This window comes from Sminthopsis crassicaudata, chromosome 1 (assembly GCF_048593235.1).
Source record: "Sminthopsis crassicaudata isolate SCR6 chromosome 1, ASM4859323v1, whole genome shotgun sequence".
Lineage (NCBI taxonomy): Eukaryota > Metazoa > Chordata > Mammalia > Dasyuromorphia > Dasyuridae > Sminthopsis > Sminthopsis crassicaudata.
This window is the reverse complement of record NC_133617.1, coordinates 703,300,348-703,318,287: the sequence shown is the minus strand read 5'-3', so window position 1 is coordinate 703,318,287 and position 17,940 is coordinate 703,300,348. Positions and strand designations below refer to the sequence as shown.

The 17,940-nt window shown below is 38.3% G+C and overlaps 1 protein-coding gene across 1 annotated transcript in view; it reads left to right on the top strand.

The window, feature by feature from the left end:
• Window positions 1-17,940, top strand: part of SYN2 (synapsin II) — a 240,222-nt gene that overhangs the window by 137,644 nt on the left and 84,638 nt on the right. Inside the window, 2 exon segments of the mRNA XM_074282912.1 lie at window positions 12,009-12,066; window positions 12,809-12,900. Of these exon segments, the coding sequence (XP_074139013.1) occupies window positions 12,009-12,066; window positions 12,809-12,900 (150 nt within the window).

The following is a 17,940-nucleotide window of genomic DNA, read 5'->3' as shown; positions in this document are numbered from 1 at the left end:
TGGCAGTCCTCCTAAGGAAAAGCAACACTTTAGATAATGATTAATCACCAGTATATCAATATGAATGAACTGAAAATAACCAATTAAATAACTCCTGTGGGTTGGGCAAATTGATACCCTCAAAAGATAGACATGTCTATTTTTAAGGAGTTTGTATTTCATTGGATCTGATGCATCTGAGAGCAGAATTTTTTGGGGGGTGGAGAGAAGAGGAGATGTGTTAGAAGTAGAGAAGAGCTTGACTTGCCCTCTTATAGAAACAAAGTGTAATGGAAAGGTATACTAGGTTTCAGATCAGACAGCCTGGATCAAGTTCCTCACAACTTGTCTCTTACTATCTGTGGGATCTTAAAAAGGTCAGTTTCTCTGACCCCACTTTCCTCATCTGTAAGATAAGGAAGTTGGTCTCTGAGATCTAGCTCCAAATCTATGAAATTATAGAAGAGGATTTAAGGCAAGAAAGAATGACAAATATGGGGAGGGTCTTCTTTGTGCCTTTTTACACTTTAGTGGGAGACAATCGTAGAGATCAAGGCAGAAATGTTTGACTTCAAAGCCTCTAAAATTTAGAAGTCACAGCTAATGGTACCTGCCATTCATCAGCAGCATAGACACAGCTGAGCTTAGCACTGGGTTAACAAGAAATATTCGGCCAGAAAACTACCAAATTTTTGTAGCAAAGAACTGGAAACAAAGTAGACGTCCCTCTTCTGAGTGTAGCTAAACAAGTTGTGATACATTTAATGTAGTGGGATACAACTCTGCTATAAGAAACTATGAATGGGATGAATATAAAGAAACAGAGGAAGAGTTATATGAACTGATAGAAAGTAAAATAAGCAGAACCAAGAAAATAACACATTAGAAATGGAAGGAACAATAATAAAACAATAGAAAGTAAATCCTATAAATTATAATGACTCAACTTGAATCCAAAGAAGTGGTATGGAAATTTATCTCTGTTTTTTTTTTTTTTTACTGAAATATAGGATTATTGATGTGTATATATTGTGAGAATTTTTCATTATATTGTTTGGTTTTGCTGAACTGATTTTTTTTCCCTCTCATAATTTTGTTCTTTTTTAAAAGATCACACTCTGAGAAGGTTGAGGGCAGAGAAATACATTAAGAAATTTAGATAATATGATAAGTAAAGATATCAATTCAGATTTATTCTTAATAAAAAACAAATAAGATGAGAAAGAATAATAGCATAAGGAACAATTAATTAATTAGTAAAATTCAGTAGGAAGCTATGAGATTCCAGTGCTTCTTTCCACTAAGCCTGTCAGTTGCTTTAGTTTAGATGAGTTCTTTGAACAGTGGTGTCCTGGGGTTTGTGACTCTCATTCTACTGATTTTTATCTTCAAAAGCTGGCATCCATGAAGCTTATCCAGGTGTAGCTCTGCATCCCATACTGCTGAGCTCTAATGAAAAGCAATTTCACGCAGGTCATCAAGTTCCCAGAGCAAGAACCATGCTTAGATTCCCGCTGCATGAGCACATGACAAATTAAAAGTTCTGCATGCAGTCAAGGACAACAAATGTCCTGAAGGCAGATTGTTGAGGGAAGAGACCATTACTTGAAAGATCAATCAGGTAAACTGCAAGCATTTATTAAGCACCTATTAAGCATTCTAGGTACTGTGAGAAGACAAAGGTGAAACACTACTAGCTCTTAAGGAGTTTGCTAAGTGACAAATGATTGTCTGGTTTTAGAAAATGAGAAATCAACAAATTGATCTGCCCTTTTACATAATGAATCCCATGAGATCATAAATAACTGACAAAGACACTGAAATCTTGGCGAGATGAGTTGACAGACTAGGTATTCTGACAGTAATGAAAATGATGATGACAAAATCACAGGACTCACAGAACCTCAGAGATGGAAGAGACCTTAGAGCTCATCTAGTCTAGCCCTTTTATTTTATAAATAAGGTAATTGAGAATTAGAGACACAAATGAGAAGTACACACAGTTTTGGTAGCACTGAGATTCAAATCTAGCTCTTCAAATTTAACGTTTAAATTTTTTCTTTTCCCATCATGATCCAATCATTAGCACAACCATTTGCCAAATCTGAAGTCCTGAAGTATTGAGAACCATAGGCTAAAGTTTTTCATTCAATAGAGATTTGTGTAATGTATGTCTGAACTGTGTGAAGAAGACCTGAACTGGGTGGCAGCTTGTGATGGTGGAGAAAAGGACAAGGACTATAGGAGTATTGACAGGACCTGAAACTGAGAGAAGGTAGGCATTTAGGGAAGAGGAAGAGTGAAGACAAGTATTAGGTTACTCATTGAGTAAGAGGAGATGGTACCTTCTGCAGAAATGAGGAGGTTGGGAAATAGATGTTTAGTTTGATATTTATTGATTTGGAGATGTTTATGGTACCTACAGAAGGTACTATTCAGCAGATAGATTGGAATCAGGGAGAGAGAGATTAGGGATACACATATGCATTATATTATGTATGTATGTATACACATATATGTACATATATGTTGTTTTTAGTATAGTCATATAAGATATAGTTTATTGTATAGTATTGTGTAGTATAGCATATAGATAATATACTCCATATAGTATATATGGGTGTATAGTATAATGTATATACTGTATCAGTAGTTCTCAAACTTTTCTTCACAGTATCCCTTTATATTATTAAAACTTATTGAGCATCTGTCCAAAGGGTTTTTGTTTATGTAAGTTATATTTATAGATATTTGTCATATTAGCAATAAAAACTAATTTTGAATTTGTAGATCTCCTGAAAGGGTTTCTGAGACCACTCCCCTGCCCCTGGGATTCTCTGGACCACATTTAGAGCTAGTATAGTATAGTATAATGTAGTATATTGTAGTATATATAAAGGCAATTAGGTGATACAGTGGATAGAGTGCTGGACCTAAAGTCAGGAAGCCTCACTTTCATAAGTTCAAAACGAGCCTCAGATATTACTCTGTGTCAAGTCACTTAACCCCATTTGCCTTGATTTTCTCATCTACAAAATGAACTGGAAAAGAAAATGGCAAACTGCTCCAGTATATTTGCCAAGAAGAACCAAATGAGGTAACAAAGAGTTGTAAAATGAAATAAAAACCAACAAATAGTATAATATGTAGACTATATCTATATCTATAAATAGATATATATATATACACACACATATATATATATATATAAATAATTGTGCATGTATGTATGTTTGTGAATTATCCAAGTAGAGATGATATGAGAACTGTCTGTGAATGTGGTTTTTTTTCATTAAATATTTTAGCAACTATATTTTAATATAATTAGTTTCTTCTCCTCTGAATTTTATTTCATGCATTTAAAACCATTATTCTGAAAAGGGGTATCTGGGCTCTCCTAGATTGCCCTGGGTCCATGACACACCCAAAAGAGCCCCTGGTGTAGAGAAAGAGTGAAGGATCCAGGTGGATCCCCTACTCTAAGCAGGAGTTGGATGATCATCATAAAAAGAATTAAGCAGCCAGTGAAGTAGGAGAGGGAACAGGAGAAAAATGGTATCTCAGAAGACAGGGGTGCTATGGCTCTGGTGACAATTATTGAATCACCAGTATCACACGTCCTACTTGGCAGATCTGCAGCTCCTGATGGAGACTTTTGCCTGGGACAGGAAATGTTAAATCCAGAAGCCCCTGGTTGCTGCAGCAATCAAGGGGAGGAGGCTCATTACCTGACATATCCAGGAAGCTGAAAGCCATTAGGAGCACACAGACCCTCCCTCAGCTGTTAGGTTTGTTAAGAGAATGTTACAATCAAGGGAAATTGATGACACAGACACCATAGATATTTATAGTGTGGGCAGCAAATACACATGCTGTGTCTGGGATTTTGCTCAGGATTGTGACCATATAAGGGATGTAGTCTTGAAGTGTAAAATGAGAGGATTAGGCTAAATTATTCCTAAGGTCTCTTCCAGCTCTCGCCCTGTGATCATTATGCTCTTGTGGTCCTATCTACTCTGACAGGAGTACCATCAACAACTCAATCAATCAGCACAGTCAATAAGGATTGAGTGAATAAATTTGGAAAATTTCCTCAGAGGATGAGATTGGTTGAATTTCCTTTTGAGGTGAGGAAGCCCAGGCTGAGAGAGGTTAAGTTACCTGCCTACGTAGATATGGAAATCCTACTTCAAGTTATAGGCTTGTTGTTTGGAGCCAGTGGCAGACATTGATTTATTTAGTAAGTGACCTCTAGTAGTAGTAGAGCCTTAATGAAGATTTCCTTCCCTTCCCCCCATTCTTCTTCCTTCTTCCCTCCATCTTTCCTTCTTTCCTTCTTTCCTTCCTTGATTGACTGACAAAGTGTCCTTAAGTATTTAGCAAATAAGTTGTACTGAAACCAGAGCATCATTACAGACAAATCCATTGTGCACAACTGCTGGACATAACATTAAAAAATTAATAAACTGTTTTAAATGTCACTATATTAAATATTAATAATTCCAAACAATATGGAATGAAAAGTTTACAAAATAGACTGGTGTAGCAGAAGAGATCAAAAACCGTATGGAAACAGGCCAAGCTATATGTTATCTCCTATGTCCTTTATGCTCCTGGAGTTGTTCTAAAGACACTTTCAGTGAATCTAGAGAAGATGAGCTTATATCGCAATACTTAGTCAATAACAACAACAGCAAAGGTCATTCATCTATCTGCACTACAGTCTACAGGACATAAATATAAAAGAATAATCAAAGGTCACAATTTGTCCTGGGATGATTTGTGTCTGAACCTTATCAAAACAGATGAGAATGAGATTTTAAAAAATGTCCAGCGTTCACATCATGAATCAACCCCTCTTTCAATGTTTATAATCACTTACAACAAATAATATACTGGCTGAGGAACAAAAAGGATGTGTCAAAAAGTCCCATCAAAAAGGGTATGAAGAATAATTCATCATTCACTTGGTAGTAATGGATGGTAGTAATGGAGCAAGCTACTCAAAAGGGTCATAACATTTCTTCTATCTTATTGAAGGTTGCAAAATTGTCAACTTGGTTTCCCACTCATGATTTATTCATGTACCACACATATGTAAAATAGCCTCAATATGATAAGAAGACTGACACATCTGAGACCTATGTGGAAAGCTGTACTCTATTTAAAGCAGACTGCTAATACAATAATGTCAATGATAATTTATATCAAATATGGCAACCATGTAAGCCTTTATGGCTCTGTCTTTCCCTATTCATACTGTCATCTCACCTGAATAGGCTTGAATTTAGCTTACATATCAGTGACAGAGGGGCACCAGAACATCAGAATTTTATGATTTTACCATTTTTCATTTTTTTATGTGAGTTGCTAAAGGAAGATCATCAGGATATAACACTTGAGGGTAGTGGGAAAATGTTGACATGGATCAAATCAGACCATGGACAGGGAATATCAAGATGATAGAGAAGCCCAACTAGAACGTATGCTTGTCCTTCTTTGCTATTTCATTGTTTTTATGAGATCATTATTGTGGATAATCGTAGCCCTCCCATGATTGTTTAGCCTGCATGATCCTTGTCAACGTCCTTCTGAAAATATTCCACAGAGGAGACCCAACAAACATGCTGGTGACATTTTCCCAGATCTCTTAACTTGAAACGTTTCTGTCAACCGATAAGTATTAAATACTTAATATGTGCCAGACATTGCAATAAGCACTGATGATACGAAGACAAAAATGAAATAATTACTGTCTTCCAGGAACTTGTATCCCAGTGGGGAAGATATATGTATATATTAGTTGGTTGTTGTCTTTTGTTCTTGAAGAGGACCAAAATGATATCACTATGTGGGAGTCAAGATACAGCGTGTCCTTCTGTGGCTGATCAGACCAATGTGAGCTTGGAATGCTCAAATGCACAATAGATATGGAATATATAAAAATGAATACAAAGCAATTTGGCAACAGAGGGAAAATCAACAGAGACTTCACATAGAAGATAGTGGTTGGGAGAGTCTTGAAGGATCTCAAGAAGCAAAGATGAAAACAAAAATGTTTTCCAGGCATGGGGGACAACCAGTGCTAAGGCACAGAGAACAGGGATACATGTTGTATTTACAGGATATCAGTAAATCAGTATATGCAAGTCAGAGAATTTGAGGAGAGTAATGCAGTGGGTAAGAAGAAGGGAAATGCATCTTGTGAAGAAATTAAAATGTTAAATAGGGCTTTATATTAGATCCAAGAGGCAATAAGGAGTCCACTGAAATTTATTGAAGAAAGAGACCTGTACTTTAGAAAAATCACTCTGACAGTTGAGTGGAGGATGCACTCAAGTAGAGAGAAGCTTGAAAAGGGAGACACCAAAAAGGAGGTGGCTACACAATTAAGAGTTGATAAAGACATGAATTATGATGGGAGCCGTATGAGTAAAAAGGAAGAAAACCTTGTCAGAGATGTTGTGGAGATAGAAATAGAAATAGAAAGATCTGGCAACTGAATGAATATGAGGGACCAGGAGATCCATATTTGCAAAACTGGTACCTGAAATAGTAGTAGGGAAATTTAGAAGAGAAGAAAGTTTGAAAAGAAAGATGGTGGATTCCATTTTGGATATACCGAGTTTGAGGTGCTATTGAGACATTAAATGTCCAATAGACAATTGGTGATGGAGGACTGAAGTTCAGTGGACATTTAGGGTAGATAGATATGCACACATACATATATGTCATAATATACACATGTATACATACATGTATATATATGAATATATGCTCTCTATATACATATGCATTTTGTAGTAGCAAAATATAGATTTTTGCTATTGGTGATTGTTCCCTCCATGAACACACATTCCATTTCCTCATACAAGTATACTTTAGCAGACAACTTCATGAATTGTTGTCAGGAAAAAACATACCTGGTAGACAGCTTTCTGAGTCCTGAGCCGCCACCCCAAACTACTTTCAATTTAACTTGACTGGTACCTTGGGCAACTATTTTGTTCATTGTCAAGTCCCATTCATTCAAAGATTCCCTTGGTTAGTATGACTGTTCAGAGTTTGTGGTCCAATGACATGCATCAGTGTTTGTACACTAATGGCCAAGACCAAAAAAAGACAAAGACAGAGAAACAGAGAAAAAGAGACAGAGTGTAGGTGTGTGGGGAAGGTCGGGAGACAGAGAGACAGAGACAGAGACAGAGAGGGAGGAAAGGATAGATAAATGGAGAGAGGAATGGAGAGAAAGAAAGAGAGGAAAGGAGAGAGAAAGGGAGAGAAAAAGAGGTAGAGTGGGAGGGAGAGAGAGACAAAAGGGGAGGGAGGAAGGAGAGAGGGAGAGAGAAAAAGAGGGAGATATAATGTTTGTGTGTGCATGTTCATGCATGCATGCTCTTGAGCAATTCTAGCAGAGTACTGGGGAATTCTAGAGGAGGTATGGAGATGTGGAAATAAGGATTTATCATCAGGTTGTGAGTTCAAATCTCAGCCCTGCTCCTTTCTTATCTTCATTGCCTTGCACAAATCACTCATCTATAAAATAAGGAAGTTGGGTTGAGTGATTTGTAATCTCTAAATATATCTCCCTATAATGGAATTGAAATTGCTTTGCCCAATACAAAGTGCTCCATGAGAGTAAGGGGGACCATGACAGACATGGCAAAAAATGAAATCTCTGAAGTCAGAGAAGTGAGCATCTCACCTCATCTATTTGGTACCCATTTGACCCTGGAATTGGCCTTAATCACCTTATTTTGAAAAGAACCACAAAATTAAACATTTCAATGGAAAACTACCCAAATCTTTTCTTATTTCCCTTGCAGGCAACCCTTGGGGGGATGGCAGGCAGAATACCTTTTAAGACTTTTTTTCCTCATGAAGTTACATGTTCTGGAATAGTGTGTTCACTTGTTGCCTCAATGAGAGGCAAACATTTACTCAATGTCAACTCTATGCCCAACATGTACTAGACACTCTGTGGGATTCAAGAGAACTCATAGTCCCTTTTGTCAAGGCTTAATGGTAGAATTAGATGTACTCACAGTAAATTTATTATCAAGATGGTATCTGATAAATATCTATAGAGTGTTATAGTTCATTAATGTTTTGGAAGTTTAGAAGAGGAAGAGAGCCCTGTTTGTTAGGAGGATCAGAAAAGGTTTTGTGAAAGAAGAACTTGCTTTCATTCATTCAACCAACCATGCATCTGTCCATCCATCCATCCATCCATCCATCCATCTATTCATTCATCCAATAAATCTAATATCTATAGTATGCAGCGCTCTATACTATGTGCTATAGGAGATTAAATGTTTAAATCACAGATTTATAACCAGAAGACTTAGAAATCAAATTATAAAGACCAAGGGAGTTTAGCTTGTTTTTATGTCTTGAGCCATTTGGAGAGGTAGGAGCCTCCTCTCAGAAGAATGTCTTAAAATGATAATAGAAATATTAAATTTCAGTTCAGTTTATACTTTTTCCCATTAAAATCCAATGACCCTTTGAAATCTATCTATAGATCTCTTTGGGGATCTGTGTATCTCAGTTGAAGAATCTCTGATCTAGTCCAAACCCCTTATTTTACAGTTTTAAGAAACTGAATTCTGGAGAGAGTAAGTGCCTTACTTGAGGTTATACTGCCGGTAAAAGGCAGAACACGGATCTGAACTCAGGTCTTTGAACTGCAGATCCAATTCTTTTCACCTTTTATCTGAGTTGTTTCCTCTATCAGAATGTGAGTTCTGAAAGCAGAGATTGTCTTTGCTTTTGTATTTGACTGGTTCATGTTTTGCTCATACTAAGAGCTTAATAAATATATTTTTTATCCATTTGTTATGCCTCACTACACAGTCACAGATCTCATCAAACTTAGAGTCTTACAAAGGAAAAGAAGGAGATCCAGACAAATAATAATACTGTTTGCTATTATGTGCATCAATTGCATTTAAATGCATTAAAGAGGTACAAAAGAAAGGGGGGGCACTGCTGACAGAGAGGATCATGGAAGGCTTTTGGAAGGAGGTAACATTGGAGGTAGGTTTTAAAACAGAGATAGGGCTTCAACAAAGGAAGAAAGGACATTCCAAGTGAAGAGTATGGAAGGAGGAAAACACAAAGAATCTTAAAGAAAAAGAAATCCAACTTGGCAATCGTGTGGAATGGACATAGGACCATGTTAAGACTCAAAAGATAGGCTGGTGTCAGATTGTCAAAAGCTTTGAATGCCAAACAAAGAAACTTGGACTTTACTCATTGGGCAATGGGGAGACCCTTTCTTATTAGATATATTGCCAAGAGGATTTCTTTGGGGTTTGGTTGAACTATATGGCCACTGAGCTCCCGCTCTGAGATTCTGTAATACACAGAATACACAGAAGAATGATAAACTATATCCATACCTAAGGGATGTTGGTTTCTGGCTGGGTAGGATCTGGACAGTTTGGAGTGGAGAGGGGTGGGGATGGTGGAAGATGGATAAAGGTATTTAGCATGTATAAAGTCATGTGGGTGGGGATAAGCGTGACATTTTCAGAGGACAGGGAAGAGTCTAAGATGCTTGTAGCTGATTGTGGGTGGGAAGAATGAGAGATAAGCATGGAAGTCTAGATTGGGACTAGTTTGTGGAAGGCCATGAATGCCTGGCTAAGGAATTTGGATTTTGTCCCATAGCCCACAGAAGTTTTTGAGAAGGCAAGTGACATGCCAAAAAAGAATGTTTTAGGAAGATGGTTCTGGCAGGGTTGTGCATGAGTGGTTGGAGCCAGGGAGAGCCTGGAGACAGGAAGACTGGGTAGGAAGTCATTGTAACGATCCAGGCCCTGGTAGCAGTACAAAAGAGAAACACAATAACAACAACAATAATAACAATAACTGGTATTTGTAGAGCATTTTGTTGGTTGCAAAGCACTTTACATATATCATCTCGTTTGAGTCCTGTGATGTAGTTATAAGTATTATCACTTCTTTTTGTAGATGAGGAAACTGAGTCTCAGAGAGATTGAGATGCCCGTAGTCACACAGACAATAAGTGTCAGAGATGGGATTCACACTAGGGTCTTCCCAGAGTTAAAGTCTAGTTTAAAATAAAAATGTTTGTGGCAGCCCTCTTTGTAGTGGCCAGAAACGGGAAACTGAGTGGATGCTCATCAGTTAGGGAATGACTGAATAAGTTATGGTATATGAATGTTATGGAATATTATTGTTCTGTAAGAAATGATCAGCAGGAGGAATTCAGAGAGGTTTGGAGATACTTACATGAACTGATGCTGAGTGAAGTGAGCAGAACCAGGAGGTCATTATACACAGCAACAACAAGACTATAAAATGATCAGTTCTGATGAACGTGGCTCTCTTCAATATTGGGATGATTCAAACCAGTTCCACTTGTGCAGTGATGAAGAGAGCCATCTACACCCAGAGAGAAAACCGTGGGAACAAAGTGTGGAACACCACATAGCATTCTCACTTTTTCTGTTGTTATTTGCTTGCATTTTGTTTTCTTTGTCAATTTTTCTTTTTCTTCCTTTTTGATCTGATTTTTCTTGTGCAACAAGATAACTGTATAAATATGTACACATATATTGGATCCAACATGTATTTCAACATATTTAATATGTATTATACTACCTGCCAGCTAGGGGAGGGGGTGAAGGGAAGGAGGGGAAAATTTAGAACAAAAGGTTATGCAAGGGTCATTGTTGGAAAGATTATCCATGTATATGTTTTGTAAATAAAAAGCTTTAATTAAAAAAGACCAACCCCCCCAAAACATATACATAGATAATTCTGCAACATTAGCCCTTGCAAAATCTTGTGTTCCAATTCCCCCCCTCTGTCACCCCCTTCCTTAGATGGCAAGTAGTCCACTATATGTTAAACATAGTAGAAATATATGTTAAATCCAATATATGCATACATATTTATGCAATTATCTTGTACAAGAAAAATTGAATCAAACCAGAAAAGAAAATGATGAAGAAAATAAAATGCAAGCAAACAACAGCAGAAAGAGTGAGAAGGCACACAAGTCATCTGAGATTTTCTTGTGAAGATCAAAGTAATATGAGTACAAAACATGCTTTATAACAAAGGGGTATATAAATGGCAGCTGCCATTCTTACTTATGGAAGGGATCAGGGCATTCTTGAAGTAGTTCCTAATTTCAGTTGCTTCTTCATTTAGACTCTTCCCACAAGGATTATTAAATCAGCTCTAATAGCAAACATTGAAGAGAAAGCCTTGGGGCCCAGATTCTTGCCATGTAGATATCCCTCCCTGAGCTTCTCTGATCACTGAGCAACCAGAAGCTCCCAAGTTTAGAATCACAAAGGGACCTAGGAGTCTTTAGATTTCCTCGTTCCCATATTTAGTCTACTTCTAAGTCCATTCTATGTTCATAATCATGAAAAATAAAAAGCTTTAATTAAAAAAAGGGAAACTTCCATCAACAATAAAAAAGGAATGCTGGAAACTGTTTTCATGTGTATTTGAAGAAAGTAAAATACTATTGAGAAGTTAATAATTGATTTTTTAAAAGAAAGGAAAGAAGGAAACACAAACACATACAGAATGTTGATCTTACAATTCCCACCTTTGATATTTATTAGCCATATGACCTTAAGCAAGTCACTCAACTAAATCTCAGCTTTTTTATCTATAAAATGGTCTAATGATTTCACTGCAGACTTTGCTAGATTGTTATAAGGAAAGCATTTTGAAAGGCTTAAAGAAGCACTAAAGACTTATTATATCTCACTTGAGCCTGTACTCCTCATGACTTACAGAACAAGTGTATTGTTATCATTTACAGATGATAAAACGTAAATCTCATGAGGTGGTCTATCCAAGATCACACAGTAAATTAGTGACGAAGCAAGAAGTGGGATCCAGATCCTCTGACTCTGGGTCCTGTGCGTTTGCTGTTTTTCCTCACCATTCCCTCAGTTAACTAGCTACTGAACTCATTTGCGCTCTGGCTACAAACTCATTCACATTTGTTTTGTTTTTGTCTTTTGTTTTTGCAGGGCCAAGTGTTTTCGGGGCAAAAAGGTCTGTGGAGATTACGACATCAAAGTGGAACAGGTAACTAAGCCAGATCTGGCTGAGGTGGGGTTGCCAACTGGCCAAGGTTTTATCCCAGAAGCAAATTGTTTCTTCCTGATGGATCATGTTATGGGGTGTGTGTGTGTGTGTGTGTGTGTGTGTGTGTGTGTGTGTGTGTGTCCACTATTTTGATAACCTTAGTTGGGCTATATTATCATTTTTCCTTCCTGAAATTTCAGCCTTTTGGCACTGATATAGAATTGATTGCAGGGACATATGGGTCACTGATCCAGAGTAGTGAACAGGTGACCTCCTGGGATGATGTCCTCTCTCCCTTCCATTATTCCTCCATTGGTGGTCCTCTTTCTTCTCTAAGGCAGATGAAGCTAAATTGTTGTTATTTTAACAATAATTATAATTCTTCAACATGTGGTTTGTACCATAATTTACAAAACACTTCCACTTAATCTCATTGAATCTTCACAGAAGCCATCAATGGCTATTGAAATAGGCTTGGCTAGAGTTATCTCCTTTTTATAAAATTTGAAATTGAAGCTTAAATGTGAAGCGACCTGCTCAACTTTACTTGGCTGATAAATGATCTACATGGGACTTTAACTCAGTTCTCTTGATTCTAACAGTGTTATCACTGTCTCATGCTAACAATTAAGGAATATTTTAAAGTGATAGAAGCCGATATAGAAAAACCTGCTATTCCCATCCCATTAGGAACTTGTCCTGGACAAGACTCTGGTCTTATTCCCATCTCTTGTTTTTGCAGGCAGAATTTTCAGAGCTCAACCTCGTGGCCCATGCTGATGGAACCTATGCTGTGGATATGCAGGTCTTCCGAAATGGCACAAAGGTTGTCAGGTGAGTGTCTGTCTCAAGGTCAAAGATGACTCTTAGTATCCGGATCTGGGTCTGAGGCACCAGAGGGCAGATTTCTCACTGACCTCAGAGGCCCTAGGAGTGTGACTTGGGTGGTACTTGATTATATTCAGAGCTTCTGTGCTCATTTCTGTCAAAGGATATTGAGAGAGAAGAAGATGCCATCCTTATTGTTAGATGCAATGGGAGAGAGGAAGATCCTGTATACACATGAAACTATTTCCCCTTTTCAGAGAAATCGTTGTTTAATGGGAAAAGTATGGCCACCTTTGTAGATATCCCTGGATGAGAAGGAAAACAGCTCTAATTGTTAGAGAAACAGTCAACAGGATTAATTCAGGGCTGAATGTGTCAGACATTGTGGTAAGCACTGAGATACAAAGAAAGGTAAGAGTCTTTAGTATGATGAGAGAGGTAGAATTATACAGTCTACACAGACTCACAAAATCAGTCCATCAGTGAGTCAGTGTTTATTAAGTGCCTACTGTGTGCTAGACACTGGGTTAAAGCTTGGGAATACAAAGAAAAGCAAAAGGCAGTCCCTGACCTCAAGGACTTCTCCTTCTGGTGGTGAGACTACATGCAAATAACTACACAGAAAAGAGCTCTCTACAGGATAAACTGGGGATCTTCTCAGAGGGAAGATGAAGGAGGGCTAGAAAAGGCTTCTTGGAGAAGGTGGAACTTTAGCTGAGACTTAAAGGAAGTCAGGGAAAGGCAGGAAGTGGAAATAAGGAGGGAGAACTTTCTAGGCTTGAGGGCAGTCAGTGAACAAGTCTCAATGAGAAGATTCAAGGTTTTATAGGAGGAATAGAAAGCAAGATTGGAGGGGAAGCAAGGAGGTTGTAACTGAAAAAGTAGGAAGGCATCAAAGGAAATCTTTTAGGAGAAAGAGAGGAAGAGGGAGAAGTGTTCTGATAGGTAATGGGATACAAAGGCAAAAAACATCTCTGCCCTTGAAATGCTCTTTTATAAAAAGAGAGAGATTTTCACTTATAAAAAAGAGAGCTTCTGATCTAATAGGAAAAGTTATGGTCCAGGCTAGTGGGGAGACCCAGATAATGTGAAATTTTTAGTTATTCTTGGGAAATTACCTTTCTGAAGGGTTTGATCTCTCTCTCTCTCTCTCTCTCTCTCTCTCTCTCTCTCTCTCTCTCTCTCTCTCTCACACACACACACACACACACACACACACATACACACACACACACACACACACACACACACACTCATGAATGCACCAAAAATGCCCAAGAATACTTACAACAGAAACTATAAACATGTATTCCCATAAGTTTATGTAACTACATTCAGTAGTGCTGAGGGCTCCTAGATCAAGCTGAGGTGGGAAGGGTAAGAGACTTAAACAAATGGATCTGATTTGGAAGGGGGAAAGTCCTCAACCCCAGATCTCTACCTTGAGAATAATTTGAAGGTTTAATTGCCTTTAAGAGAGGCTTCCATAGTGCGGAAGAAAGATAGGGGAGGAGAAGGGAAGTGACTTTCCCTGAAGTCAGTCAATTAGAGGGGAGATCAATCAGGAAGTATATACTAGGCCTGAGCCTAACCCTTTAGGAAGCTTAAAGTCTAGTTGGGAAAGTAACTAGTTGGTCCAGTAGTTCTAGTACCAGGCCTGGAATCAGGAAAACTCTTTTTCCTGAAGATGAAGACTCATCCTCAGACACTGATTACCCTGCTTGCCTCAATTTCTTCGACTATAAAATAAGCTGGAGAAGGAAATGCCCAACCATCCCAGTTTCTCTGCCAAGAAAACTTCAGATAGATTTATAAAAAGGTGAAAACAACTGAAAAAAATGGTTCAATAACAGCAACAAATTGCAAAGATGCTTTATAATAATTAACAGGCAGTAGCTGATTAAGAACCATGTCAGTAAATGCACTAGAAGAGCCCCAGGAGTCTGTCTTTGGTTTGGACCTTTCCACATTTGTATTGATGGCTTGGATAAAAGCAGAGGTGATATACTTATCAGATTTTCAGGTGACATAAAACCAGGATAGGTAAATAACACTTTGGGCTCTTGGGATTCAAAAAGAACTTTTGCCAGCTGGAACTGGTGAGCCAGTTTAATACACTAAAATTACTACCACCACTATTACTACCACCACTATTACTACAACAAATACTATATTACTACTGCTATTTCCACACTACTATTACTACTACTACTGCCACTACTATTGCTGCTACTACCACTATTACTAATGCTACCATTATCATTACTACTATTACTACAATAATAACAATAAATCACAATTTATATATTCAGATTTGCAAAGTACTTTACAAATAATATCTCGATTTATTATTTCAACAAACAAGAGGGTAGTTGCTGTTGCTATCCCAGTTTTCGAGATGGAGAAACTCAGGATGAAAAAGAGTAAGAAACTTTTGCCAGGATCGCACAGCTAGAAATTATCTGAAGTGGAATTTGAACTCAGATCTCACAGATGTAACCAATCTTAATTCTATCCATCAGACCAATTTCTAAGTTGCCCTTCTATTTGTTAGACCCATGCCTTCTTCTTGGAACTTTCTTTGCATTTACTTAAAAGGATATATGTGATTTTCCTCTAATAGAATTAAAATTCATTGAGTTCAGAGATTATTTGGGTCTTGTCTAGTTCCAAGCATAGTCCTAGTATATAGTAGGAATTTAATAAATGCTTGTTGAATTGATTAGAATTGGATGGTAGGACCTAGGTTGGGCCTTGAAGAATAAACATGCAAATTGGGGTGGGCAGAGAGGGTTGGTGTGAGGAAGGGAAGAAATGACAAAGCTATTAAGGGTGACTGTAAAAAAGGAAAAAGAAAAGTGGATTATGGGAAGGTCTGGAAAAGACATTAGAGATCTTGGGTTTGAGCCCCAGTTCCTTTGCTTACTAGCAATCTGACTGTGAGTCTAATCTCTCTGGGCCTCAGTTTATTGATCTGTAAAAGGAAGGAGTTGGATTAAATATCTCTTCTTGACACAAAACTATGATTCTAAGGTATATTCACACAATGGACATTCATAGGTGATAAATTAAAAAGAATTTTGGGATCACTCAGGCTGACTCCCTCATTTTTACAAATAAGGTAACTGAAGCCTCAGGAGATTCTTTGCCCAAGATTATCCAGTAGTTAGTAGCAGTGGTGGGATTTGAATCCAGGTCCTCCAATTCAAAATCCGACATGCTTCACACTGTTTACACCTGGGGAAGAAACCTTTCTTTTTTTGGGATACGTCCCCTTTTGGAGACCAGAACCATGGGGTAAGAAGACTAGGCCCTGAGGGACAGCAGCTGGAAGCAGGGATGCTTTCCTGGACCAATTTGAACCAGACATTAGCTGCCAGGCGGAGAATGTTCTGTCCTCTCGGCTTCCTGCTGTTGTTGCTCAACCCCATGAGCTGCATGAAAAATATTTGTTCTTCTCCCCACCTTCTGATTTGGGGTAAGCCACTAGGAAGGAGAACATTGGGAAACCAGCGAGCGCCTTTCATCAGGCTGCCCAGACCTTGGCTCAGGAAGCTGGGGCTGGCCCAAGTGTTGCCTGGCTATTTTCAGGAGAAGTGGAGTCCTTAAAGATTGAATTTGAGGACAAAGGCTTGCCCACAGGCAGAAGGGGGAGTCATCCCAGTTTCGCTTCACCTTCCTTTATTGAGCCTTTCTCCTCCTCCCCCAAGCCTTTAACAAATAGTTTAGATGTATCTCTCTGAAGGTCCAGAATCCCATCTACTCCTAAGTATTATCTTCTTCATGAAGACTTTCTGGGCTACTTTGGTCCAAAGTGATTTCTAATATCATTTGCCTCTAAACACCTCTGAAACTTGGATTATCTTTATTGAGTTCTTTTGGCTTTAAATAACCTTCACTTTCCAACATATTATTCTCTCTTCCCTCCCCACCTCCAAGAGAGTGTCATTCTTTATTATAAAGTTTTTTTTTAAGACAAAGGCAGAGTGTCAGAGAAGGAGGGGGAGAGAGAGAGAGGGGGGGGGGGGGGGGAGAGAGAGAGAGAGAGAGAGAGAGAGAGAGAGAGAGAGAGAGAGAGAGAGAGAGAGAGAGAGAGAGAAACAGACAGACATACTAACACACATTCAGAGAAAAAGAGATAGACAAAGACTGAGACAGAAAGACAGTAACAGAGAGACAGAGACAAGAGAGACAGAGAAGGAGGGAGAGAGACAAGAGAGAAGAAAGATAAAGATGGAGGGAAGAAAGGAGGAAAACAGTAAGAGGGAGAGATCAATTCAGCAAAACTAAACCACACACATCAATCAAGTCTGACAGTATATACAGTGTTTCATACCCATAGCATCTCTCTCTCCTCAATCTCTGCAAAAAAAAATTATAGAACTTTGCATTTCTATATTTCTTCTTCCAGGCCTAAGTTGGTTATTGCTGGTTACATAGCATTGTGTTTCAATAGTATTGTGTTGGATCTTGCCATTTCCATCACTGTGCAGTAAAATCCTTCTCTCTCAGGATTAGTTGATTTTTTATGATGTTTCTCTAATTCTTCAGATTCATTGATTCTCATGGCACATTTCCAACACTTTTGTCTGTGGATACATATTTTAAACCATTTATTTAATTACTAAATACAAAACCTTGTACTAAAGAGTGTGTGTGCATTGCCTCTCTGATGGGATTCTAAACTCTATAACTTAATCTGTCCTATGACCCTACCTTGCCCACGGGATGACCAGTTGTATGCTGGAAAGTTCTGTGAGCCTTCTGAGCTGTTTGGACTTTTTCTAGCTCTGAAATGGGTACAATTGTACCCTTAACTTCCCCGACTCCTTAGAGTTGCTGGGAAGATCAAAGTGGACAACGCACAGTATAATTATAATTTGCGGGCTAGGACACTGGAGCTATGATTTCAATAGTATAGTCTTAAATGCAGTTATGTGGCACAGTGGCCTGGAATTGGGAAAACCCGAGTTCAAATCCAGCCTCAGACACTTACTAGGTATATGACCATGATCAAGTGACTTAGCCTTTCTTGGCCCCACTTTC